Source organism: Nilaparvata lugens, chromosome 13 (genome assembly GCF_014356525.2).
Source record: "Nilaparvata lugens isolate BPH chromosome 13, ASM1435652v1, whole genome shotgun sequence".
In the NCBI taxonomy this organism is placed as follows: domain Eukaryota; kingdom Metazoa; phylum Arthropoda; class Insecta; order Hemiptera; family Delphacidae; genus Nilaparvata; species Nilaparvata lugens.
Window position 1 is genome coordinate 28,868,100 of NC_052516.1, and position 27,864 is coordinate 28,895,963.

Sequence of the window (27,864 nt, forward strand, 5' to 3'; positions counted from 1 at the left end):
GAAGGCATTGCTTGAAAGATCGATCAGCTGTTATCATTTTTCGTTATTACAATTCTGATGGCATTGGTTTTATTAATTGTAAACAACGTTTCAGGTTAGGTTGTGTGGTGTTGTTTGTAATATTACTGCTTATTATTACTGCAAGTTTATAAATTATTTATTACTTATGAAGCTTAGTTTAAAAATTTAGTTCTGTTAATCCTAGTAACGTCTAATACAACACAAAATGAATGATTCCGAAGCACTTCATGCTTCGTGCCTGACAATAGAGTCTATGAAAGCAATATCCGAAAGTATCGGTATTTCAAATTTAGCCGACGAAGCTGCAAAGGAACTGGCGGATGATGTATCATATAGATTAAAGCTAATTATTCAGGTAAATCTTATTTTTTTACTAATATCTTTATTCTCTAATTTTACCATCTGCAAATGTTTAGTGTAATAAATCTTATACCGGTACTAACCAAATATTGTTTTCAACTTATACATTGTTATTGTATTTTAAACTTTAATTACGTTAAAATTTCCATTATTATTATCAGATTGACGTTCCATATTCAGCAGATTAACTTTATTGTCCGTCATTGGTCAAAGCAAAAAGTTCTATTCCCTTCAAACTCCGTTTTAAACCGTTGCCAACTTGCCAGTATAGTTTATAGTTTGTTGGTTATTTAGAAATACTAAATTATTCATGTCTCAATTTATGAAAATCTATTATTAGAAAGATTTTTTATCAATATGATTAGAATTGATTAGAATATATGTTAGAATTGGTCTCTATTAACGATTATTATGAGGTGGCCAATGACAAAGGCCAATATTCAATTACAAAATACTCATTATTGTTGAGGGAACTATGTTATTTGTTATACCGTAGGACAGATAATTATTTTTATATACAGTATGTGTTGTTGTGAATGTAGCATTGTCAAATAGGAAATTATCCTTCATGTTCATCTTATATACATTTATTTCTTCCATAGGATTCTGCTAAATTCATGCATCACGGTAAACGTCAGAAAATGCTCCCCAGTGATGTGGACAATGCTCTCAAAATCAAGAACATTGAGGTATGAATCTGCCTTTATTTTTTAATCTTTACTAGCCTACCTATAAAGTTTACAATACAAGTTGGGCTATGATTATACATTTACAAAACACTGTATCATAAACAATTAAATAGCATAAGATAAATACCCGAAACTAGTCTTGTTTGACATAAAATAATATAATCAAGGGTACTAATAATTATTTATAAATAAATGAAATAAGAGATGGTATTGAGAGAATTTCCTGTAAATTATTCTTTTTAAAATATTGCATTCATTTTGTAAGGTCAATTTGTGAAGCTGATATTATATGAAGTCTGTTCAATTGCAGCCTCTTTACGGATTCAACAGTGCCGAGGCTATTCCGTTCCGATTCGCCTCAGGTGGTGGGAGAGAACTCCATTTTCAAGAAGAGAAAGAACTCGACCTGAGTGAAATCATTAACGGTGCAACAGCCAAACTACCTCTTGAAGTTGCTCTTAGAGGTTAGTTAGTATCCATTCATTTACGCTTAATTTAATATTATTGTATAAATCAGGTAAAGATTGTAAAAGAAACAACAGGCTTTACTCAAAAGTGTTGTCTGCTGAATTTTAATCACAGAAAGGTTGAAGCATTATTCCACTGCAAGAGTATACTCGTACTGTACTGAGTACATGTTCACATAGATTTTATAAAGGGATGCTGCATGATAGCTGAAGGAAAATAATCATGAAGGAAGTATGTAACAGGCTTTTTTTATATTGTAAACGTTTTTCATGTTTAACCTCCGACATGGGCTACATGCCAGAGAAAACATAAATAAATATTACTACGGTAGCTGAGTTTATTCAGGAATATGCCTAAGAATAAAGACGCAAATAGCATCAAAATTGACCCAACATCAACTATACACTGACTGGAGTGGCCGTGGTCGAGTGGTTTAGACGCCGGCTTTCTAAACCAGAGGTCCCAGGTTCAATTCTCGGCCAGGCCAGATATTTTCTTGGGACACTCCAAGATGGACACGGATGAACACGTTAAACTGTCGGTCCCGGCTGCCTAAAAGCAGTTGTTAAGTCATCAAATCAAATTCCTTATTTACACATTGTTGTACAAAAACTTAATTGTATCAAGTAGTGTATCGTCATAATATAAAAGAACAATACATAAAACATGTATTCTATACAGTCATGTCAGAGACCCTGAAATTTGGCAGAAGCTACCTGAAAACTCTGACATCAGGGCCCCGTTGTACAATAAAGTACAAGCTAATAGTTTAATTCTTTCCTATTGTAATAACCAGCTGACCATTGGTATTAATAGTTTGTGTTTATCATGCAATAGGCCCCAGACCTGAGCCAGCCAAGTCACTCGGCATCTATTTTATTAACACTGAGGTCCGGTTGTACAAAAGCCTGTAAAAATTCTAACCATGATTAAATTCCAAGCGAACCAATCGGAAAAGTTTGTTTGAGAAGAAAGCTTCTCTGATTAGTTCTCGTGGGATTTAATTGGGATTAAAATTTATCAGACTTTTGTGCAACCGGGTTTAATACTTTCCTATTCTAATAACCAGCTACTGGTATTATTAGCAAAATACAAGCTAATAATTTAGCTAGTTATTCATGGTTATTCAGTTACTTTGGTATTATAAGTTTGTGTTTTATCCTGCAATAGGACACAGACCTGAGCCAGCCAAATCACTGGGCATCTATTTTATTCACTCTTGTGTAGTTGTGAAGTTGATATTGTGGTAATTATGTGTTATGTGTAGTATGTGTTATCTGTGGTTTTGATCATTTTTAATCTTTTTGTTTAATATACTTTATTTACAGTTACTGTCATTAGTTCTGCAAATGTATTAATACATTCTATATGGATGAACATTTAAGCTAGTCAAGTTTATATTGAATTTGTAACCTTCTTTTTTGTTAAAGCTCATTGGATGTGTATCGACGGTGTACAGCCGACGATTCCCGAGAATCCTCCTCCTGTGTCCAAGGAAAACCAGAAGCTAGAGGCCATTGACCCCATTAACAAGGCCGCCAAGCAGAACAAGGAGAAAGGCGAGGCGGCTGGAAAACCTACTACAGGGTATGTCAATTTGCCACTTAATTGAACTATAATTTTGACTTTTGAGCATGATTTTTTTTTTTGAGGGCCAGGCTTGTACATGGGTAGTGGGGTGGATGATAGATTATGAGAGATGAATAGACCTACAGTTTATTGATATTGATTTTCCGATACTATAGTGAGATTCAGGTTATAAATTAAGCATCTGATTGATATTGTTTATGATTTCATTACATCTCATTGTAACTTTGTTCTTCAATGTTTGTTTCCATTACGAACTGCTTGTTAATAATCACTTTTGAACAACTAAATTAAGACATAGCAGTCAGGTATTTATAAATAAAAGCTATTAGCTTCTACTCACATTTGTAGAGCGCTGTGTCGTAATTTAGTTGTAACTATGTCATGAAATTCTGTTGTTTTATTTATCAACTATCAGGTAACCTGTGCTCCGCAAAGTTCCAATTAAAAACTTGACCTACTGAAATATTGAAGAATTTGATATAGGCCTATAACCATCATCATCATCATCATCTTACGTACAAGGATTAGGTTAATGCCTGTTCCGACTTACAAACAGCTTATTAATATCTATATTTCAATTACAAAATTACGCTATAATATAAACAAGTAGTGTATTTATTGCCATCTCTTCCAATGGCCTACCAATAGATCTTTTCCCTGCCGGTTTATAATTCAATATTTGTAGTGGAAGCCTTTCTGCCGGCATTCTTTCCACATGGTCTTTCCACTGCTTCCGGTATTGTGTGACTTTTTCCAACAAGCTGTAAATTCCTAGCTCTGCTCGGATATCATCGTTTCTGATGTGGTCCCTTCTATCGCAGCCCTTGGTTCTCCGGAGGAATCGCATCTCCGCCGCCTGCACTCTACTCTCTAGGGGTTTAGTTGTAACCCACGACTCACTTCCGTAGAGGAGGACTGGAGCAGCCATTATTCTATAAAATTTCATTATAGTTTCTCTCCGTGCTTGCTTCCCCAAGGTTCTGCTAATATTGCCACATACCACTTGAAATTTTCCAATCTTTTTCTCGATATCCAAATCTTCACTATAACTGATGTCACATCCTAAATATGTATATTTCGACACTTGTTCTAGAACTTTGTTGTCAATCACAATTTTTGACCGGGTTGGATGTTTACCTGTGAAAGCCATAATTTTTGTCTTGTCTATTGATATTTTAAAATTGTACTCTTTACAAATTTCGTTAAGAACATAAACTGATTTTTGGAGGTCATTTTCACTGTCTTGAATAATCCACAAGTCATCAGCAAACAATAATGCATTCAGGTACTCGTCATTTGTTAGTTTAACTCCTAAAGCTACTCTACATTTCCATTTTCTGAAAATGTTGTCCACATAAATATTGAATAGAGTGGGTGATAAGCTGCACCCTTGTCTAACTCCTTGATTTATAATCATTTCGTCTAGTCGATCCTTACCTGTATTGATTACTATTTGCGTTTTATTGTAGAGCGATCTAATCACATTCACCAGGTGTAGAGGGTATCCTCCCTCTTTAAGAATGTCCCACAAACGGCATCGATTCACTCTGTCAAACGCTTTTTCAAAATCGATGAAAGCCATGTGCGTTTCAAGATTGAACTCTCTTCTCTTCTCTATTATCCTTTTTACTGAAAAAATGTTGTCTGAGCAAGAACGTCCTTTTCTGAAGCCACTTTGCTCTTCATTTAAAATGGCTTCTGCAATAATTTTTACTCTACCATTTATTATTTTAGAATAGATTTTGTTCTCAACATTTAGTAAACTGATTCCCCTATAATTTTTGCAATTATTTCGCTTTCCTTTTTTGAAAAGAGAGATTACATCTGCCTTTTTCCATTCTCCCGGGATTTCACATCTTTTCCAACACTCGTTTAACAGGTGCAAAAACCTCAGCTCTAAAAACAAACCACCATATTTAAAGAGTTCTCCATTCAGTCCATCCAAGCCAGCAGCTTTACGGTTTTTAATGCTCTGCAATGCTTGAAGCAGTTCTTCCCTTGTTATGGAGTCCACAGAATTGTTTGCAAGCGGATCTGAAGGAGCAGTGTTCGGGACATTTTCAGAAAACCATAACTCTTTATAATGACTTTTCCATTCACTATGTTCACATGTTCAATGATGCATCATCTTTTTCACTCCTGTTTATTGATCGCATTATCTTATATGCACATTGTTGCCTTCCATGAATATAATTTTCTATCACGTTTATAAACTTATCCCATGACACCTGTTGAGCGTTCCGCACCACCTGCTTTGCAATGTTACGTTTTTGTAAGTAATCTTCCTTAGCTTCTTGCGTCTTTTTCTGCAAAAATACGAGGTATGCCGGCTGCTTTTCTCGGATAGCAGTTTCTATATCACAGTTCCAAATCCTTAAACGCTTCTTACTACTTCTTCTCAGCTTTTTCCCGAGTGCCTCAGTTGCAGCTTTCTCAATGCATGACTTTATATTGATCCATTCTGTCTGAATATCATCGGCAGTTGGTACGGTCAAGAAGTGTTCCTGCAATCGCCTCTGATACAGGTCCCGTATGCTATCATCCTGTAAAAGATTTATTTTAAACACTTCTCCCCTCTTCTCTACTCTTCTTGATAGTTCTCCATTTCCTCAGGATCAAAACTTTGCTTACTAGGAGATAATGGTCGGTATAAATGTCGCATCCCCTAAATACTCTTACATCTTGAACTAGGCTTTTCATTTTATCATTGACGATGATGTAGTCAATGATGGACCTTGAGCCTCTAGCACTCCAAGTGAACTTGTGGATATCTTTTTTCCTGTAAAAAGTATTTGTAATTTTAAGGCCATTGAAAGAAGCAAATTGTCTCAGTTCCTGGCCATTTTGATTCATTACAGCTTCTCCATATGAGCCCACCACACCTGGAATGGGGATGTTCCCGACTCTCGCATTAAAGTCTCCCACAATAGCAACATGATCTGTCTTACATATTTTTTGTACTACTTTCTGGAGATTGTCATAAAAGGTTTCAGTTTCTTCTTTTTTACCTTCATCTGGAGCATATATTCCAACTACCGTTAGGTAACCTCTTTCAATTTTGAGCCGAACTGATATAACTCTCTCACTCATACATGTATAATCTTGTATAGCACCCTTCCATTTATTGCTCACCATAAATGCAACACCTGCACTCGCTCTTTGATGCTGTGGAACTCCCTTATAGACCATCCAGTAATTTCTTAAATCTTTAGTTCCCTGTAATTTTCTCTTTGTTTCTGTAATTACCGCGATGTCAACATTTTGTTTTCCAAGATTATAATCTAGTTCATCTTCCTTATTTGATATTCCTCTTACATTCCACGTCGCTAATTTTAAAATATCCGCAATTCCAAATCGTTTTTTCTTGAGAGATCCTTTTTTATTATTATCCAAAATTCCGGTCCTATTTCCGAGGCTGTTTGTAAGTTTGTCAGTGATTAGAGTGATCCCCTGGCCGCGTTACGAGCGCTGCGCAGGTTAAGTCCAGTGGTGGGGGCGCCACCTTGCTGCATCTGGACTCACAGGATTTTTATGAGGTTTACTCCCCTAGACAAGTTGCTTCCACCACAGCTAATGAGTCTTGTCCACCCACAAAATTTTGAAAAGAAAAGAGGAAGAGATCGGTCAAGGAAGACCAGACAGAGAAAGAAAGAGAGAAAATAGAGAATGGCAAAAAGCTTAGTCAATGGAAAAATCCGCCATTCTAGATATAAAAGAGTTCCAGAGCAAAAGAAGACGAAAAGGGCTCTGAAAATAGGAATGATGTCGCAGATAGCACAGTCTACATTTTTCATAACCATTCTCGGTAATTTAAGAATCTATATGAAAAATTCCGTGACAATCAGTTGAGTAGTTCAGACGTGATGGTGCGTCATTCGTGAATTTCCTATCCCGTACGTGTATAAGCCAGTTATTTCCTTTATTATAGTATAGATGATAGAAACACAATCATAGAATAATTGGGAATGAAACAACATACTCATAGCTCTTACTATTTCATTCCCAAATATGTGTTACATGTGTAGTCTGTCTGCCATACGTCTTCTGTCAATCTGTCTTCCCAATCAAAGGCTTTCTTGAATAGTCAAGCTTGCTAGAGATATCTTGAAATACGGTAATCCGAACTATTTTAAAGATGATTTCAAATTTGTCTCTGAAGGTAGGAGGATAGATGCTTCACATACTAGAACCGGAGAAAGTACTTTAAGGATACCCAATCATCGAACTACTATTTTCACAAAATCCTTCTTAGTCAGTGCCTGTCGTGCATGGAATGCACTTCCTGTTTCTATCAGGTCCATCGAGAGCCGAGCGAGCTTCATCCTGACTTTAAAAAAACATCTTTTGGAACAAATGACTGAAACTGTCCGGCCCTAGAACGATCACATGACAACCATCCCCCACCCATCCCACAAATACAAACCTTTAAACCTGTTATAGAACGAATTGTATATATATATATTATATAAACTCATGTTATTTCAATTATCCACTGCATACTGCTGTATATTACTGAAAGTTGATTACCCTGATCTACTTTCAGCCTACTTCATTTTATTAATCAATTATTTGATCTTATCTACCTATATAATTATTTTAGTTTATCAATTTTCTGTTTTTTTCTCTTAAATATTCATATTGATTAAAACTTTCACAATATTTCCATTAATAAATAAATCCTTAGTTTAAATAATGAAATTAACGTTTTGGTAGAGAGTTAGTGGGGAGGATATTTTTAATATTCTTTCCGAAGAATGGACATTGATATGTCCAAACCTCCGCCAATTTATGTAGATGCATAACAATATAATTATTATCTATATAATATATTATTATATTACAAATTGCTTTTTCATATCATACACAGTTCAATAATTATTTTCTTAGTCTATATCATGTAAATTCATCTATAATTTTGCTGTATTGTAAGCTATTGTATAAAAGTGTATAAGACAGTATATATTGTAATCTACATAAATAAAGTACTCAATCAATCAATCAATACGCTAAATAAATATTTTTTTATTATGTAATGTGTTTTGAATGTAATGTGTTGTAGCAAACGGCAGAAACTGCGCAACGTGGAAATTAAAGTAGCCCTTTTAAAATGCTACAATTATTCTATTATGTAATTTGGTTATGGTTGCAGAAAACGGCAGAAACTTCGCAACGTAGAGACCGTTCACGTGAAACAGCTAGCCACACACGAGTTGTCCGTCGAACAGCAGCTCTACTACAAGGAGATCACAGAGGCATGCGTGGGTTCCGACGAGGTAAACTTTATACTACTCCCTTATCGGTACTTTTTTGTTTATATTGGATTGTAAACTGCAGTGTGTAATACAAAAATTTGGAAGTGACACATAAACTAGTAGTCCAGTGAAATGGTAATTTTTCAGGAAACAGCCACGAAAGATTTTTTCTCGTCGGTTTTATATGAATTTTGGTGCGCTAATTAATACGTCAGAGGGTGGCTTTACCCCTAAAACCCCTCAAATTTTGGGATATTTTTTCAATTTTTCCATTTTATTTCGAAAACCTCGGGTTTAAAAAAGAAAAAAAAACATTTTATACAAAATTACAGAAAATAAAATTTTATTCTTTCATATCTTATTTATTTATTCACAATGGAGACAACGGGTTTCCCCAAATATGTCTCCTAAACAATAAAAATTGTACAAATACAAATGAAAAAAAAAAATACAAAATGAAAGAAATAATACTTATGCAATAAGAAATAATACAGATAACAGAAATAGTACCTCACTCAAGAACTACAAAGATTTCAAATACTCATGGAAAAAAGTAATTATAAATAATATGAAAATTTATTCAACAATTTCAAAACTTATTCTGCTAAAATAATAATTGAAGAATATATTAACAAATAATAAACAAAAATTCAAATAATATACTATCAATAGAATAAATAACATTCATATCTGAACGACGTCTATATAAAGATTCATATCTGAAGATTTATAACAAAAAACTCATAAACTGAAACATAACATAACGAACATAGATGAATAATTTGAAATAAGCATTTCCAATCCAGTATAAGATTCTTATTGGATTTTGTAATTTTATTAATAATAATAATAATAATAATAATAATATCGTGTGACCTGGCTGGCTCAGGTCTGGTGTCAGAGTTTTCAGGTCGCAACTGATCAATTTCAGGCCCTCTGACATGACCGAACGACTGCTTTTTAGGCAGCCGGGACTGACGGTTTAACGTGTCCATCCGAAACACGGGAGTGGCCCGAGATAAATATCTTTCCCGGGCCGGGATTTGAACCCAGGCCTCTGAATCATAAAGCCAGCATCTGATCCACTCGACTACGGCCACTCCTTATTATGAATTTATTCATTTATTCCTATTTTACATCAATAAAAAAATTACAACATATAGAGGCTTACAGCTTTATTCCAAAACAAGCCTCATTGAATTTAGTTGGAACTTATTTTTTCTTTGTCTTATTTTTTGTTAAAAGGGGCATTTTATAGTGTTGAAGAAGTTTTGATAATGAAATTTACTAATAATATGAGAGAACTTACCAATTATACTCTTATTATACGATACATGATTGCTGTATAGCCTACATGTTGTATGTTTCGATTTGTTTTATATTTTGAGGATACTAAAAACCCCTAAAACCAACAAATTTTGGGACTTTTTCTATTTTTCCATTTTATCGTAAACCTGGTGTTTTTCGGAAAAAATAATTTTCACAAAATTAAAGACTATAAAATTTCATTGTTTATGAATAATAAAAAAGGACGAATAATTTTGAAGATTTATAACAAAAGACTCATAAACTGAAACACAACATAATGGAGATAGATAAATAATTCAAAATAAACATTTCCAATTCAGTAACTCATAAGATTCATGTTGTATTTCATTAATAGTGAATTGATTTATTTATTTTTATTTTACATCAATAGAAAAATTACAACATATAGAGGCTCACAGCTTTATCCAAAACAAGCCTCATTGAATTTAGTTGGAAGTTGGAACTTTCTTTTCTTTGTCTTATTTTTTTGGTGAAAGGGGCATTTTATAGTGTTGAAGAATTTTATGATAATGAAACTCACTAATAATATGAGAGAACTTACCAATTCTTTTTACCCCAACACATATTATTATAGTGGGGTATCATAATTAGGACTAAGTTTAGTATTAGCAACTTTTGGATGTATAATATAATAATTATGTATATGTTTTTTCAATAGATTTATCTGATTGCAATTCATTGGCATTCAGAGAAATTATTATATTATTATCAATTATACTCTTATTATACATGATTGCTGTAGTGACCTACTGTATAGACTACATGTTGTATGTTTTGATTTGTTTTATAGTTTGACGAAACAACCAACTTGTTGTCTTTTTTTTCTTCAGGGCTACACTTTTTTTCAATTTATTTTCCAATCACTTGATAATGGCATCATATAGCCGAAGAATGTTGTGAGTAAACAATTTTAAAAAGGGTACTTAGATTTATATTTTTATTTATAATTAACTTGTTGTACAACAATATGTGAATAGGGCCGGCGAGCCGAGGCGTTGCAGTCACTGGCTTCGGACCCGGGTCTCCACGAGATGCTGCCGCGAATGTGCACCTTCGTCGCCGAGGGAGTCAAGGTCAATGTCGTCCAGAACAACCTGGCGCTGCTCATCTACCTAATGCGCATGGTCAAGGCGCTGCTCGACAACCAGTCGCTCTATTTGGAGAAATATGTGAGTGCCCTTCGCAATTGCATGCTGAAATTACTCTTCCAATTGTCTAAAGTAGTCGGAAGAACGTATTTTGACCTCTCGAGTTTCGAAATTAAGGAGAGCGGCTGAATAGTGTGCCTCCATTATGCAATCAATAGCTGGGACCAATAAAAACATAAGACAGAACGCTTGAAAAATTCAGCGACTACAAGCCACATACTTATAAGCAGTGAAAATGACGGCCTTGCCTTGAATAATCTATAATTATAATTAATTAATAATATTATTATGATTAATTAATATCGGGGCACCGAGCTTTGCTCGTTATTTTTATTTATTGATAAACAGAACACAATTCTCTAAAATGATCGTGTTTATATTTCACAGCTGGCTATATGTCATGTTATGAATTTCGGGGATGCGATATTTTGATTTTTCACATACTCACTCGCTCAATCACTTTTTTACTATACACAGCTGTTTCAGCCAAGGATTAATTATCCTTTTTATGTCGTTCAGAGAGTTTTCCCAAGGATGAGACCTAGTGCAATCGAATCTTTATATCATAAACCTACTATGTTCCAAATTTCTTGAAAATCGTTAGATCCGTTTTCGAGATCCGTTTTCGAGATCCGTTGAACACAAATAACAAGATATAATTCATAAAATAGAATTATAGTACCCTTAAAAAATTAATAAAATATTATAAAACATATAATTCAAGATATACAAGATATAATTCATAAAATAGAATTATAGTACCCTTAAAAAATTAATAAAATATTATAAAACAAGAAAACAAATTGTAATGTAACTACTAGTTTCGGTGATCACACCATCGTCAGGTCATCAAAATAAATGTTTACTAAACATTAAACTATAATTCTATTTTATAAATACAAAAAAGTAGCCCTGAATTCATACATTTAAAAAAACATATATAAATATAAATAACCAGATATAAAAATACAGAAATTGCTCGCTTAATATAATAGTATTGCATTACTTAAAGCAGTATTGCATGGCAGCCTTTTCATTTGAACCAACTGCTTGCAGCTGAGATATTCCAGTCAAAATATCTTGTAAATTGCCTGCTTTTTTCATACAATTCAGTACACAATGCATAGTCCACTTAATCCACACAGTAGGTTAGGTGGAAGAGGGGGCTCTTATTGTCTCAACTTCGCCCACATTACTTTTTGTAATGTTATTAAGTGCAAATAAAATACATTTATCTATCATATCACTCAACCGCTCCCCTTGTCTATGATACTCCTTACGGGTCAGAAAAAATTCTTCCGACTACGTTTGCCATTTGGAAAAATAATTCCAATCATTTATGAGAAACTTTCTTGCTTTCGTCACCCACTTATCTCTTGAAACAAAAAGGTTTCTATCATGTCAAAAATGTCATGTTTTCTTCTCGAACTGTCTCGACATTGATGTAATCATTAATTAAAAAATAACTATAGGTTGGATTAAATGATCCAGACACCAGTAGAAAACACAGTTTCCCCTTATTTTGATATAAAGTCCTCACTTATTACGACATTCCATAATTCTGAGAGAAGTGATATTCAAAAGAAAAACATATTTTTCCGATGTTTTAAATTTCATCAAAAATTTTCCAAAATTGAATTACTTTTCAATCCTTCTACCCTGAAACTTTTGCAGCACTACTGGAATATCGGGGATGATATTCTAAATACAATTCTTTGGTTAAATTAGAAATTTGAGTAATTTGCAATTTTACACAATTTGGCAACGCTGTAATTTCTTCGGATGGAGGGCCAAACTCTCAACTCATTTTATACAAACTATAGAAGTGCAGCAGTCAGGATAGTTGGCTTATTTCAACTACCGCCAGTCGCCGCATCAAAAAACTATAGTGAGGTCCACGTTATAATGGCAGAGTTTGATTAGCAATGTTATTGCTATCCTTGTCTTTCATTCAACAAAGCGGATAGCGCTATCTCTTTCTCGCTTTGCTCTGTTGCCAGATCGTCCTTTAACAATTTAGAATTAATAATTAATCAACAAAATATTTCATCTCAATTATGTAAATTCATTATGAAATTATTAAAAAAACATAATATATTGCCTAATAAAATATAATCGATTATTTTATATCACTGATCATTTTATTTTATAACACTGAATGAAGTTTGTAAATAGTAATTATAACACGCAACAAGCAACTTATAACTTACACCCCAACATAAATATCATTTATAGTGGGGTGTATATTTATCAATTGAATTATCTATGTCATATTAAACAATTATTCAATGCATAAAACTTCATTGTTTTAATTTTATTTCAATTTTATAGTATTCTAATTTGTATTGTAATTGTTTTTGATGAATAAACTTTGATTTGATTTTAAACGAGAATAAGCAGAATATTACATCACTAAACCTGTATCTGGTTTATAAAAGGTATCCGTCTATAAAAGGCATTGACAAAACAGAGGTTCGGCAACGTTTTTCTCCTATCTTTCTTCATTACCATAACTTGGATCTCACTATAGGGATCCTTAGACGGTATCCGTGTTTACCCAAATGTTATATTTGTAAAAATACCTAAAAACTGAAGTTAGTTTACATCTGTAATTGGTTGAAATAATAGAAGTGGATGTGTATTGTTTCAGCTGCACGAGATAATTCCGTCAGTTGCGACGTGTATAGTGAGCCGGCAGCTGTGCATGCGGCCTGAGCTGGACAACCACTGGGCGTTGCGTGACTTCGCCTCACGGCTCATGGCGCAGATCTGCAAGAACTTCAACACATCCACCAACAACATACAGACTCGAGTCACCAGGATGTTCTCCTGTGCCGTCAACAGTGAAAAGTCACATCTGTCCTCGCTCTATGGCGCCATCGAAGGTGAAATATTCAATCAAGTCTTACTTCCTTTATTTTTTCAGCAATAGGCAAAACTTTGAAACTGCCACGTACATGAGTGTTCTTAATGTGGTCCAGTCTACTTACTGCTCCGGCCCATCTCAGCATTCTCATCTCAGCAGTATGAAGTTTCTCTGCGTGTTGCTTTTTCAGAGGCCAGCACTCTGCACCATATATCATTGCTGGACGCACTGCAGCTTTATACACTTTGCCCTTAATGTGTATGGGCATTCTATTGTCGCAAAGCACTCCTGTCAGCTCTCTCCATTTCATCCAACCCGTATTAATCCTGCTCGAAATGTCTGCATCAATGCTTCCGTCGTTGCTGATGATCGACCCTAAATACTTGCATTGCTGAACAACCTCCAAAGGAGTACCTTGCAGGTGTGGTGCCCGACTGACATTGCCACTAAAACCACAGTGCATGTAAACTGTTTTCTCCCTACTGATTCTGAGGCCAGCTCCTTACAGTTTGGCTCGCCACATGTCAAGTACTTGCTGTATCTCATCTGGCGTTTTTCTGATAAGGACAATGTCATCAGCATATAGGATGTCCCATGGAGGTGCGAGGTGCAATTCTGCAGTGAGGTAGTTCATCACAAGGTTGAAGAAGAGTGGACTCGGGGCAGAACCCTGGTGCACCCCCACCTCTACACTGAACTCCCCACTAGTCCCAGCCGGGCTCCTAACCTTTGTTGTGGCATTATGGTACGTCTTTCACTATGTTTATTTAGTGTTCTGGGACCCCTTGTGCCCTCAATGATTGCCATATGAGCTTCCTGGGCACTCGATCGAAAGCCTTCTCCAGGTCAATGAAAGCCATGTCAGATTTGTTGTCTCTCTGCTTTCCCATAAGGATTCTTACTGAGTGCAAAGCATCTGTGGCTGACCTACCTGGGACAAAACCACACTGATTCTCAGTAACAGCTTTAATTTCAAGTAGGCGTTTGCTGATTACACGTTCCCAGATTTTCAATGTGTGCGAGATAAGTTTAAAGTTTTTACAGAGTCGTACATCTCCTTTATTCTTATAGAATGGAACAATGAAGCTTTTTCTCCACTCATCTGGCATGCCTTCATTTGGCACCCCATTGAACATATTAGTAAGAAAAGTCACTCCCATGCTATCCAACTTCCATCCAACTTCGACCGAAAACTACACATCTCAAAGAATTTGAAAATATACAGTGTATATCGAGGCATTTGGGGCTCATGAGCTATTATATTTGTTGTGTATCTGCCATACGCTAAATAAATAAATGTAATACATCTCACCAACAACAGTAGGTATCTGAAGTAAAACTTTTCTGCTTCATCGAAACAGCAAACTTCAAGTGCGGGTTGCACAAATGACTATCAAGTTTTAATCATGATTAAATGCCACGAAAACCAATCAGAGGAGGCTTTTTTGGAAAGAAGTCTTCTCTGATTGGTTCTCTTGGCATTTGATCGCGGTTAAAATTTAACAGGAGTTTTTGCAATGGGGCCTAAATCATGAAGCAAAGTCTAAACGTATTGTTCGGAACCATAATATTTCTAAATTGAATAGTAGTAGCAATCTTATGATACTCAGTTGTAATTGAAATTAGGGTACCTTTTTAATTTTTTTGGAAAGCAATACTTTCCTTCCAGGACAAGGAAAGTAAAAACACAGTTTTATTTTGTCACATCCACATTTATTGGACATTAATACAGCTAAAGATGTGTTGGCTTCAACAAGAAACTGCAGTCCTGTATTAATGTCTAATAAAATGTGGAGGTGACAAAATAAAACAATGTTTTTTAAATCATGGAAAAATTCCACAATATCAATTCTCATTCAACAAATACTCAGTATTCTTGCCCCCCTCTTGAAGGTTTTCTACATGAGGAGTGAATAACAGATTCTTCAATGATTATTGTTACGATTGTTTTCAGGACTTTCCGAGTTGGGGACGGAAGTGATCAAAGTGTTTATTCTTCCGAAAGTGGCTTTCATTTCCGAGCGACTGGAACAACTTCAAGACGGCCAACATCCCAGTAATACTGATAAACTGGCTGCCGGCCATATAAAACATCTACTACAGGTAATTTTTCGTACGACAAAAATCCTTAGCTCAAAAAGGATTTGCAATTTCCGAATCGAATTGCTGTTCTCTATTATTTTTTCCTACAGTTACCTTGAAAAGTGACCATTCCTGCACTGATTACAGAACGCAAAGAATCACTTTTCCGCTCTAGTGCGCAAAGTATTATTTTGCGTACTCTTAATACTTTGCGTATTATCTTGCAGCCATCCCAATCAGCTGTTGACATTGTTGGCGTGTATTTTGAATGCGAAATTGTTCTATCTATATTTTTTCTGATTTTCAAATAAATAAAAATGAGAACTCATTAAATTATACATTTTGAATATTATTAATTATTCATTATTTCAAATAATATTTTTTTCATTCATAAATTGTTGGTTGAAAAATTATTCAGAAATTAAGATTTACTCAAAATTATTCAAATTTTCAAATCAATTGGATTAATTTAATTTTTAAGTTGAATTAATTATTGATTATTAGTTTTCAATTGGATTATCAAGTTTAAAATAAATTAAAGTTGTTATTAATAACAAAATTATACAGACAAACATTTCATGGATTTCAGCCATCATTTTACCCATAATCAACCACTTCTCATATTCAATGGGAACTGTAGGAAAAACTTAACGTGAAATACGTGCGCAAAGTTCCTCTGCTGCACTCAAGAAAACATTCCGCCCTCGCCTACGGCTCGTGTGTAAACGTTTCTTTCGGTGCAGCAAACTGTCACTTTGCGCACTAGTTGCACAGACAACTATTTCAAATTCGTTGTCCAACTGTTTTTTTTTCTTTTTTTTATGAATCATGTTCGTTAATTGTATTTTGGATATTCCTGATTCAACTACTAGTTTTCATCAATTAACAAATTTATCATTTGTTAATGTCGTGTCAATTCGACTAAAAAAATTGAATTTTGTCATGATTTTTTTCTTTTAAATAATGAGTTGGTGGTAAAAGGGAGTTAGATGTTGAGAATTGATTAATTTTTTTCCAAATGTCAAAAGTAGTCGGAAAGAATAAATTATTATTAAACAAAAATCTCAATTAAATGCTGTAAATCACCCCGAAGACTTCTGCTACTGCAAATATCATTATTAATAATTATTCATTAATTAGCATTTGAACAAATGCAACTTCGAATTTGTTTCTATCTGCAGTCGGAAAGACTTGGTTATGTTATCACATTCTGATCACGAATTCTGACCAACTAGTGTATGGATTGCAATAACACTTGGAATATAGCTTCTTTGTAGGTCACTCAGACATCTTCTGGGGGATAGTTCAACCTACTAGGTAGTTTCGTTATTTAGTGTTCTAATCTTTCTAAATTCAAAATTCCTAGCTCATATATTCATTATCAAAATTAGGGAGTAGAATATTTTTGGGCCAAGCCTGTTGTTCTATACCAATAATATTCATATGATATGTAATTGTGTCCACAAATAAGTAAAAGTAAAATAATAAAACGTATTAATATGAATGAATGATTTAAGGAATAGGAATATCAATAAAGTGATTAATAAATGAAGGGCTGAATAATAAATAACAAATATAAATAAATGAATGAATGAATGAATAAATGTTATGAATTAATGGACCAAGTTTCTTTTTGGTATGTAGAAAATGTTGACAAAAGAGAAGGATTCGCCTATATCTTCTCTACAAGTCATTTCAATAAAAATTATTGATATGAATGAATGATTTAAATGATATATCGAATGAAGTAATAAATAAATGAAGGGTCAAATAATAAATAGCAAATATGAATGAATGAAAGAATAAATGTTTTAAATTAATTGACCAATTTTCCATTTGGTGTGTAGAAAATGTTGACAAAAGAGAAGGGTCGCCTGTATCTTCTCTTCTAGTCATTTTAATTGATTCAAAGTGAAGCAACATAACCTTCGTTTTAGGCATACTTTTATTAAAATTCGTAAAGGGAACAAATAACAGTCTTGGGCTAAGCCTGTTGGTCCTTTTCTGATCATATATTTTATTTTTGTATTATGAAATGCAAATAAATAAAACGTATTAATATGAATGAATCATATAAAGAATATCGAATACAATGGTATATAAATAAAGGATTGAATAATAAATAACGAATATAAATGGATGAATAAAAGATTGAATGTGTTAATTTTATTTACCAATTTTCTGTTTGGTATGTAGAAAATTCTGACACCGATGCTGAAAAGCATGCGACAACCACCGGACATATTGGACGAGTACGTTAGTGAGTACGGCGCTACACTGGGCGTCACTCTGCACACGGCTGTGATGAAGGCACGCACTGCCCCCAATGCTGGCTCCGCCCCTTCTCCCGCCTCCGGTCCAGCCACCGCCCCCCAGTCGCAGCAGCCCATACAGGCCACCCAGCCGGCCATCATACACTCGGGTCAGTCACACGCATAATCAAACGTTTACTGTAGTTTAGTTTAGTTACTCTATTGACTGGGGAATTTATCAAATTAGTGCTTCACCCACAGTATGGTAGGGGTATTCAAAATGTTGGAGCTAGCTGGCTAAGTCGAGCTATTAGCTAACTCCTGCTATTTGCTAAGTCTTTTTTAAGTCAATGCTATAGTAGTACGTTAGAAAAAATTAGCAGACGAGATAGCAGATAGCGCAGGGTTGAGTCCGCTAACTCTAGCTAATTATGTTAAAACGGCGGCCATATTTGTTTACAACCTTACTTTTTTAAACTAACCTTTATAAACTTTGAGCTACACAAATTATTCGCTTGGAGCGCTATTGCAGTTAGCTTATATCAATAGGGGTATTCACAATGTTGTTTTAGCCAGCTAAAGTGCTATTTGATAACTCTGGATTGTGAACGCCACATCTAAAACCATCTGCTATTAGCTAACTGCAGTAGTGATCCAAGCGGATAATTTGTGTAACTTAAAGTTAGTTTGAAAAAGTAAGATTATAAACATATGGCTGCCGCTTTAACAGAGATAGCTAGAGTTAGCAGACTCAAACCTGCGCTATCTGCCACCTCGTCTGTTAATTTTTTTCTAACGTACCACTATAGCATTGAGTTAACACAGACTTAGAAAATAGCTGGAGTTAGCGAATAGCTCGACTTAGCCAGCTATCTCCAACATTGTGAATACCCCTTGGCTTATATCAAGGTCTATAAATAAAGGTCATGACACTCGTGTTCCTTATGGAGCGGCCATTTTATGGGGTCTTTATGGTGGTAAATTTGAAAATCCAATCTAATTCAATTTGCTCATAACAAAATTATGCATTATAAAAACAATATTCTCGTTCACATAATATGTGAATTCAGGTTTTCAATTTTTTAATAATGAAATTTCAATTATTCATTTATTTAATATTAAAAATTGTTCTTATTCTTGTAATTTGAGGATTATGATTCATAAGGCATTGGGACAAGACAGAAATATGCGAGATCAACTTCAAAAAGAGTTCCAAGTTCCCGATCAATTAAATCTAAAAATAATTAATTCAGCTCCCAGTTGGAATCTAAATATTATTATTCTGTCGGAACGTTTTATTTTACAATTCAAAGCCAAGCAATATCCCTTAAACGATATAACAAAATAGCCCATCATGTTGCTCAATCTATAATGATAGCAGCTGATAAATTTGAAAATTGGTGAATTAGAACCCTATAAAATGGCGATTTTGAAATGCATCACGGGATTGTGTCATGACCTGTATTTATAGACCTTGGCTTATATCGGTTGGTTTTAGATGGGGCGTTCACAATCCAGAGTTAGCAAATAGCTGAAATAGCACTTTAGCTGGCTAAAACAACATTGTGAATACTCCTTATGTCGGTGGGTGACCAAAGAATGATTAACGAATCATGACTCTTAAACGTCATAATAACTATCTTAAATTGGATAAGAAATCTTGTAGTATGGTTTTTGTAATAGATAGTGCTTCAATTTTGAAATAAACATAAGAGTAAAGGTGGGAGAAGGTTAAACAGCCGCGATCCTGCATGTATTGATGAATTTCTTTTCAAGTTTGTAGAGTGAATATTGATGTTGTGGAACTTTTCCATAATTGAAGAGACTTGAGAAATTGTAAAGAACTTCACTCTATTTTAATAAAAATTATCATTCCACAAAGGCATGCTATCGCGTGTGCTCACACATCATCAGCTGTAAGTTACTGTTGGGAAGACTTCCCAAGCATGATCCTGTCAAATAATATTTCTTATTAAAATAAAGTGGATTTTTTACAATTTCTCGAGTTTTTCAATTGTGAATTTTTGTGTTTATTCAGTCGATGTTGAGGAATATTTGTATTATTTCTGTTTCTTGTGATAATTAGATCTTAGAGGTAGGTTTGAATTCCTAGCCAGTATTATGACCTCCAGTGAATACCTTATTCTGAACAAATGACGGCTTGCAATGCTCAATTCGATTAGCCTGTAAAATTGTTCTGATTGCCTTTTTCTGCAGTCTTAATATTCTGTCAAGACAGTTTTGGGGTGCAGCTCCCCTGGCAACAATCACATATCGCAAGTGTGAAGCTAACCACACTTATAAAATTGGTATTCATGAAAACCATCATTTCAATTTTTAATACGGTATTCAATATTACCGTACGGTTTAGATTATAGGCATAGATTAAATTATAATAGAATATAATCGAATAATGTAGTATATTATTAAATTATTAATATTAGTATATTATTGTAGTAGGCTATATAATAATACTCCCTTCTTATATGCCTATTGGATTATATGCATTTAATTCTAATATTTGAAATATTTCATCTTTTTTGTTGCAGGTGTTTCGCAACAGGGACGTACCATAATGGTGGGTAACGCCTCTAGGCCAGTGATGAGCTCAGCGCAACCATCTCAGAAATACGTCATTGTGACGTCACGGCCCTCTTCGGCCCAGTCCCCTGTAAGTATAAATACACTTCCTCCAATTATTGCAGAATATAATATTAGAATTGAATATATTTTTTATTAGATGATGTTGTGAAATTTTTACTGTAATTTTTTAGAATAAGATTATAATTAGTCATTAAACAAAAATGAATGTAAAAGTAGCTTTACCACTCAACCTCGTTATCAAACAATATGAACACATTATTATAACAGAAACAAGATAGCTAACAGAAACAAAAATAATAAACCATAGTATATATAAAATTATCCTATTCAACTAGTTTCAACAGTCTCATCTATTTTTTGTCCTCATTCTCTACTAGAGAAATTTTGTAGTATACTTAAGATTTTATCACATAATATCGGGGCACCGAGCTTCACTCGTTATTTATTTATTGAAAAACAAAACACAGTTCTTTAAAATGATTGGAGAAGGACTAATATTTTGTATTATGGGAAAGGTCATGTTTTTATTTTACAGCTGTTTATGAATTTCGGGGACGAGATATTTTGATTTTCCACAGACGCACTGGCTCACTCACTTTTATTATCCACAGACAACAAAAGTCTAAGCTGTTTTTCAAGGATGGATTATCCTTTTAATGTCCTTCAGCGAGTTTTCCCAGGGATGAGACCTAGTGCAATCGAATTTTTATATCATGAACCTACTATGTTCCAAATTTCGTAAAAATCGTTTGAGCCGATTACGAGATCCGTTGGACCTAAATAACCACATAACCAGAATATATTCTAAGGCTAAGCGCACACCAGTTAGTCAAGACAAGAAAAGACATGATCAGACACGTTTAGTCACAATACTTCACATTGCTGCTTATGATGCAACACACACTGATTAGTCATTGCAATTAGACATGACTCCATAAGCAACAATGTGAAGTATTGTGACTAAACTTATCTTGTCTTGTCTTGACTAACTGGCGTGTGCCTAGCCTTAGAATATATTCAGACACATTGAATGTCCCTAGAAAAAAAACAGTGGCTTGCATTATAAGGTTGTGATTTCACACAATCTTGAACACTAAATTTTTTTGTCGGCTTGAAGCTCAATAATTGACTTATCTCATTTAGGTTTTAGTTTCAACAATCAATTTCCTCTAGTTTATTACAATTATTCACTTTTCAGTATTCATAAAATAGAATTAGAGTAGCTTTTTTTAGAAAATGATAAAATAATAGATTAAGAATACAAATTATAGCAACTAGTTTCAATGTTCACACCATATTTAGGTTATACTTTTCAATATATTGTGACGTCCAACCTTACCCATCATTTTTCCTAACCTTTGTTTTACGTAGACTTGTTTACCTTTTATCAACCCAACCCAACCTAACCTAACCTATCCTTTCCTCAACCTCTGTTTGACCTAGGTTCGCCTCCCCTACAACCCCTCTCGCCCTGTTCCTTACCAGCCCAAGTTTGCTCCTCAAAACTGGACGCCACAGAATGCCAAAGCCCCATTGGTGGTTCCGGCCACATCTCTCAAACAAGTCGATACCGGTACGACTCTCTACAAGATTCAGGTAACCTCAACATTATTATGATTCAATTGTTAAGATAATTGTTGGGTTCCTACAGAAAGCTCTACGTTAAAGTGTCACGACAGAGTGACAAAACTAATAGCTATAGTGAAGTCAACGTTATAATGGCAGTGTAGAAAGATAGGAGAACAACGTCACCGATCCTCCGTTTTGTCAATGCCTTCTATAGACGGTAGCTGATACAGATTTATTGATGTAATATTAACTGTTCATTCTCGTTTAAAATAACCAATTATATTTTGTTAAGCAATATATTATATTTTAATAATTTCTTAATAATGAATTCACACACCGTAATTAAGATGAAATATTTTGTTAATTCATTATTAATTCTACATTGTTAAAAGACGATATGGCAACATTGCAAAGCGAGAAAGAGATAACGCTATCCGCTTTGTTATATGAAAGACAAGGATAGCAATACTATTGCTAATCAAACACTGCCATTATAACGTGGACCTCACTATAGTAATAACAATGCAGTGCTAGATCAGCATTATGTATTGTGAGGTCCATGTTATAATGGCATTGGATAAAGATAGGAGAACAGCGTTGTCGATTCTCTGCCTTTCCATTGCCTTCGATAGCTGATACTGGTATATCTGATGAAATATCAGTGGTTCATTCTTGTTGAAAATTATAAATTATTTTTCATTCCTCAAGAGAATATATTTTTTAATGATTTAATTATACATTGTCATGATTGAGATTTAATATTTTTGTCAGTTAGTTTTATTTCTACATTGGTGTATTAATTGTTTTATAATAATAAATTGTAATATTCATCTTCATAACCACATAATGGAATCCGCAATTCAATGATAATACCTCTATAGTGAGGTCCACGTTATAATGACAGTGGATAAAGATAGAAGAATAGCGATGCCGATTCTCTGCATTAATTAATTATATTTCTACACTGTCAAAAACAATTGGCATCCTTGTGGACCTAGAAAAGGATAGTACCACCGGCTTTGTCGAATGATAGACAATGATAGCAAAACCAAAGTAGATCAAATACTGTCATTATAACGTGGACCTCACTATAATATATTTTCAATGCTTCAAATTACACGTTCAAATTTCCTTTTCCTTTTTATATATATTATGCTTATTTAAATTTTCATTCATATGTACATTCACTCTTGTTCTATTTATTTCAGTATTGCAATTTTTATAATGAAAATTGATATCGATACTCGCTGTTAGCACTCAAACTTCGGTTTTGCAGGCAGCGCTAAATGTGTTTTTTTTTGAATGACAAAGTTACTTTTCGTGTTTATATTCTTCTTTAGCTCAATCGTTTGATTGGTTGGCAGCCTTCCATCCGAATCTGTACATTGCTACTTCATAGCTCACAGCACACAGATCATTAGTGAAATATTTTTGTTTTTAATTAGTTTTTAAATATCAAAATTTAAAATTTTTAGTTTAGTCATTAGTTATGTAGTGGAAATTTGACTTTTTGAAGTGAAAAGTGAAATCATAACATCATTCTTTTTCGAATTTTTTAATTATAAAATTTGGGAGAAGACATACATAAATCAAACATTAACTAACAAGAAAGTCTGTTAATCTTTAAGGACACAATATAATAAAGAACTCCCCGAGTGTCTTTTTGAACTCCTTCAAGCCCTCAATTTCTCTTATGTGGGATGGAATTGAATTGAATATTTTCATTCCAATATAAAACGGACCACTCTCCAGCAGGCTAAGTCTATGAGGTGGGTAATTAAGGACAAAATTCACCAGAACGAAAACTTGGTTTGAGCGTCAGTTCCAACTGCCGCTAAACCTAGTTTTCGTTTTTGATGAATTTGTGCCTAAAACCTCTAAATCTTGTATTATTTATTTATTTTTTGATACAATTACAAATCATATGAATATGATCGGGATAGAACAACAGGCATAGCTCAAAACTATTCTGTTCCCAAATTTTGATAAATAATAGAATGTCCGAAAAAATAGGTCATGTTCTCACTGAGGAAAGTTAAAGTTCAAAGTTATGGGGATGACTCACCTGGTTCTCCTCATACATCCGTCTATTTTTGAAAAATAAGATTCATAAATCTGATATATAAATAGCAGGAGCCGTCTGCAATCTATTTTCTTTAAAATAAGGTCTGCAAGAACACCTCCTTGTATTAATATTACAAATTATAAGATAAGTTGTAATTTGTCTATTGATATAATACATTAATAAATAAAAGTTTAGCAAAGGTTGAACTAGCTGATTGTAGTTGCAATTTTTGCCGCCAGGTGCCGCAGAGTCCGAGCGTTGGTGGCGCGACGGTGGTGGCTGGTGGCGCCACTTCGACCGGTGGCATGGCTGGTGGCGCGACCACAGTGGTGAGTGGCCCTGGTGGCGCCACTTCTAGTGGCTTCGTGAAGCTGGGCACTAGTAGCAAAGTAGTCGTTGTCAATACTGTGCAGTCAAACGCTAATCAGGTACAGTCTCCAATTAAATACACACATTTCTCTCATTTTAAGAAAAGGTTCTCTTCTTTTTGTATTCTCATACAAGACCAGTCACTAACGCAAAACCGTGTCTACACTAAACAACTGTTCGACATACGTGTTCGGTAAAAATATCAGGCTTCAAAGGCCCTAGATCCCTAGATGGAGGAAGCTCCCTACGCACAGAGATTCTTCATGAATGAGAGAGTTGCAACGTATCACCACGGCTCTATCATCACGGAGACTAGAATTTTATTATTTCCCTGATGATCTGAAACAAGGAAAAATTTTGCCAATTTTCAAGAGCGGTGATTCTGAAAGAGTTGAAAATTATAGACCCATTAGTATTCTAAATGTAATAAGTAAAATTTTTGAAAGAGTAGTTTTAAATAGGTTATTGATGCACCTGGAAGAAATTAATTTCATATGTGATGAACAGCATGGGTTCCAGAAAGGGAAATCTACTAAGACTGCAATAGTATCCCTTGTTGAAAGACTAATAGATATAATAGATTCAGGTGAGAAGGCAGCCGCAATATTTCTTGATTTATCCAAAGCTTTTGATTGTGTGAACCATAGAATATTATTGGAAATACTAAAAACTGTAGGTGTGAATGGTATAGAACTAAAATGGTTTGAATCATATCTCATAGGTAGAAACCAGTGTGTTGAGCTTACCAAGGTGGATGGGAATGAAATAGTAAAAATTAAATCTCAAAAACTGGAGGTCCAGGCTGGAGTACCTCAAGGCTCAATTCTGGGTCCCTTACTGTTTCTGTTGTATGTGAACCAATTACCAAAAGAGTTAAAAGATCACAGAGCTCTGTTGTTTGCTGATGACACATCGCTTATCTTTAACAATTATTTATTAGATAGTCTAGAAATAAATGCTTTTACTGGAGTACAGTCAATTGTCCAATTCTTGAAGCAAAGGCAATTAACAATAAATAGTAAGAAATGTCAATTCCTACAATTCAAAAGTAAATATAATTCAGTAGAGGATAGAGAAATAAATGTGTTTGTAGAGGAAAATGAATTAGACCAAGAAGAGAAAGTAGCATTCTTGGGAATTTTATTGGACAGGAAATTAACATGGCATCCTTACATTGAGAGGATATGTAATAAGATATCATCTGGGGTATTTGTCCTGCGGCAGCTTGCTAGGCTGAATGATAAAAAACTACTGCTAACTGCTTACCATGGACTTATACTATCTCATATTAGGTATGCTATTTTAGTATGGGGTAATTCATCTCAACAAAATATGGACAGAGTGTTTAAGATTCAAAAGAAGGCACTCAGATGTATAGAGAAAGTGAATAGGTTAGACTCTTGTAGGTCTTTATTTAAAAAGCTTGGTCTATTAACTGTGCCATCTTTGTATGTATATGAAGTTGTAATGCATGTGAAAAAGAGTGGTGTGATCCAGAATTCAGATGTTCATGAGTATAATACGCGAAACAGAGCAGATTATCATATAATGGGTCACAATAGTAGGTTATTTGAACAAAAACCAGATTATATTGGTAGGAAATTTTATAACAAGCTACCTCAAATCTTGAAAAGTAATGATGATTTGAAGATTTTCAAAAAACAAATGAAAAAATATTTAGTTGATAAAGCTTTTTATAGTGTACAAGAATTCCTTTCAAACCTAAACTAGGTTGAACTACTTAGTGTTAGAATTATTATGTAATAACATGACTTGTCTTATACTCCATGACTGGAGTCTTTAGTTTTCTATTTCTTAATTATTCTTCTTTAGATTATTATGTCAAAAAATAGTGTACGTTACTTGTACTTGAGTGTCTTTTGCAGTGCTCGAATGAAATTCTAGTCTCGGCTAACGCATCGACTAGAAACATCATTTTCGCCTGCAAAAGGCTCCTTTATAACTACTATTTTTGTAGTTCAAATAGGTTTTGTTTCGTTTCCAAGTAATTTCTAACAACAATATTGTGTTGTAATTCTGTTGACAGCAGCAATCACAACAGCAATCGACAACAAAACAGTTTGTCACTTCCAGTCAACAACAAACGACCATCAAGGTTGAACAGGACGATTTGTCATTGATGGATATTGATGAAGGCCCTGACTGAGTCCACGTTATTATTTGGACATCTTTTTATACTGACAAACAAATATTAGATAGTGATGGAAAATATCTGTATCTTATAAATGAAATTAAAGATTTTTTAAATAGATGTAGCTTTTATTCATTTTATTCAGCCTGTGATTTCATGTTATAGGAATTGTATTAGAATGTTTGAGAGCCGTTTGCACTGTGACAGTTTAAACTAAATTTAATTTTAAACTGGATTGAATCTATATTTATAAAGTCTCGTTTGTTATCATGTGATTCATTTTGAATGTAAGCCACCAGTTGATTGAATTCAGTTTAAGCTTTAACTGTGCAAATGGCCCTTGAGCTGCGTTTACACCAAAGTTATTAACAAAATGTTAATAACTCAATCCTTATATATTAATCATAATTATCATACACATGATGAACGTATGTGTTTGTCAAGTTCCGTTCAATTTAATAGAATCTTTACCATTAGGGATTAAGTTATTAACATTTTGTTAATAACGTCGGTGTAAACCCAGCTTTAGTGATTTAACCCAACTTTGAACATTTTCTTGGACAAAATTTAGGAACAGAAAAAGTTTTTGGCTAGCGCCTGTTTTTTTTATTCCGTTTTATTCCGATATTGTATTTCTTATCTAATAAATAAATAACCTAAAGATTTGTCTGTAGGTGCAAAACATTGGCGACAATTACATTGTCAATGACAATTTATCAATGTTATAGACAATGATAGTTCTTGCACAGATATTTCCACAATAATATTTGATATTTAGATATTTCCAGCCACCTTGGGCTGGCTACTAACGATAGGACAAGTGGTTTATCATGCAAGTTGTGTCATTAAAGGCTTAGGACAAAAAAACAGCTGTTTGACAACAGCTTCTAACATTGAATAAACAACCACTAACAATAAATAAAGCACTAGAATGACACAAGAATAATTTAACTTTGAATAGAGCAGCGCAGGAAAAATACCCAACAAAAAATCGAATAGACAAAAACCTAACCTCAAAAACGTTTGTTGTAGTCTACACTACAAGTAT

At 34.1% G+C, this 27,864-nt stretch overlaps 1 protein-coding gene across 2 annotated transcripts; it reads left to right on the forward strand.

Annotated features, from left to right (window-relative positions):
* The first annotated feature begins 6 nt into the window (after positions 1-6).
* LOC111064459 (transcription initiation factor TFIID subunit 6) lies at positions 7-26,937 on the forward strand. 2 transcript variants are annotated; one of them, XM_039440251.1, is made up of 12 exons: positions 7-376; positions 984-1,070; positions 1,381-1,534; positions 2,969-3,125; positions 8,278-8,401; positions 10,687-10,878; positions 13,508-13,742; positions 15,678-15,826; positions 18,002-18,227; positions 20,607-20,728; positions 24,535-24,723; positions 26,715-26,937. In XM_039440251.1, exons 1-12 carry the CDS (start codon positions 227-229, stop codon positions 26,829-26,831), a joined length of 1,902 nt encoding a protein of 633 aa, XP_039296185.1. In that variant the 5' UTR covers positions 7-226; the 3' UTR covers positions 26,832-26,937. The 2 variants fall into 2 exon arrangements, with proteins under 2 accessions (XP_039296185.1, XP_039296184.1); XM_039440250.1 differs by having other exon boundaries at positions 57-376; positions 26,712-26,936.
* Positions 26,938-27,864: the final 927 nt, after the last annotated feature.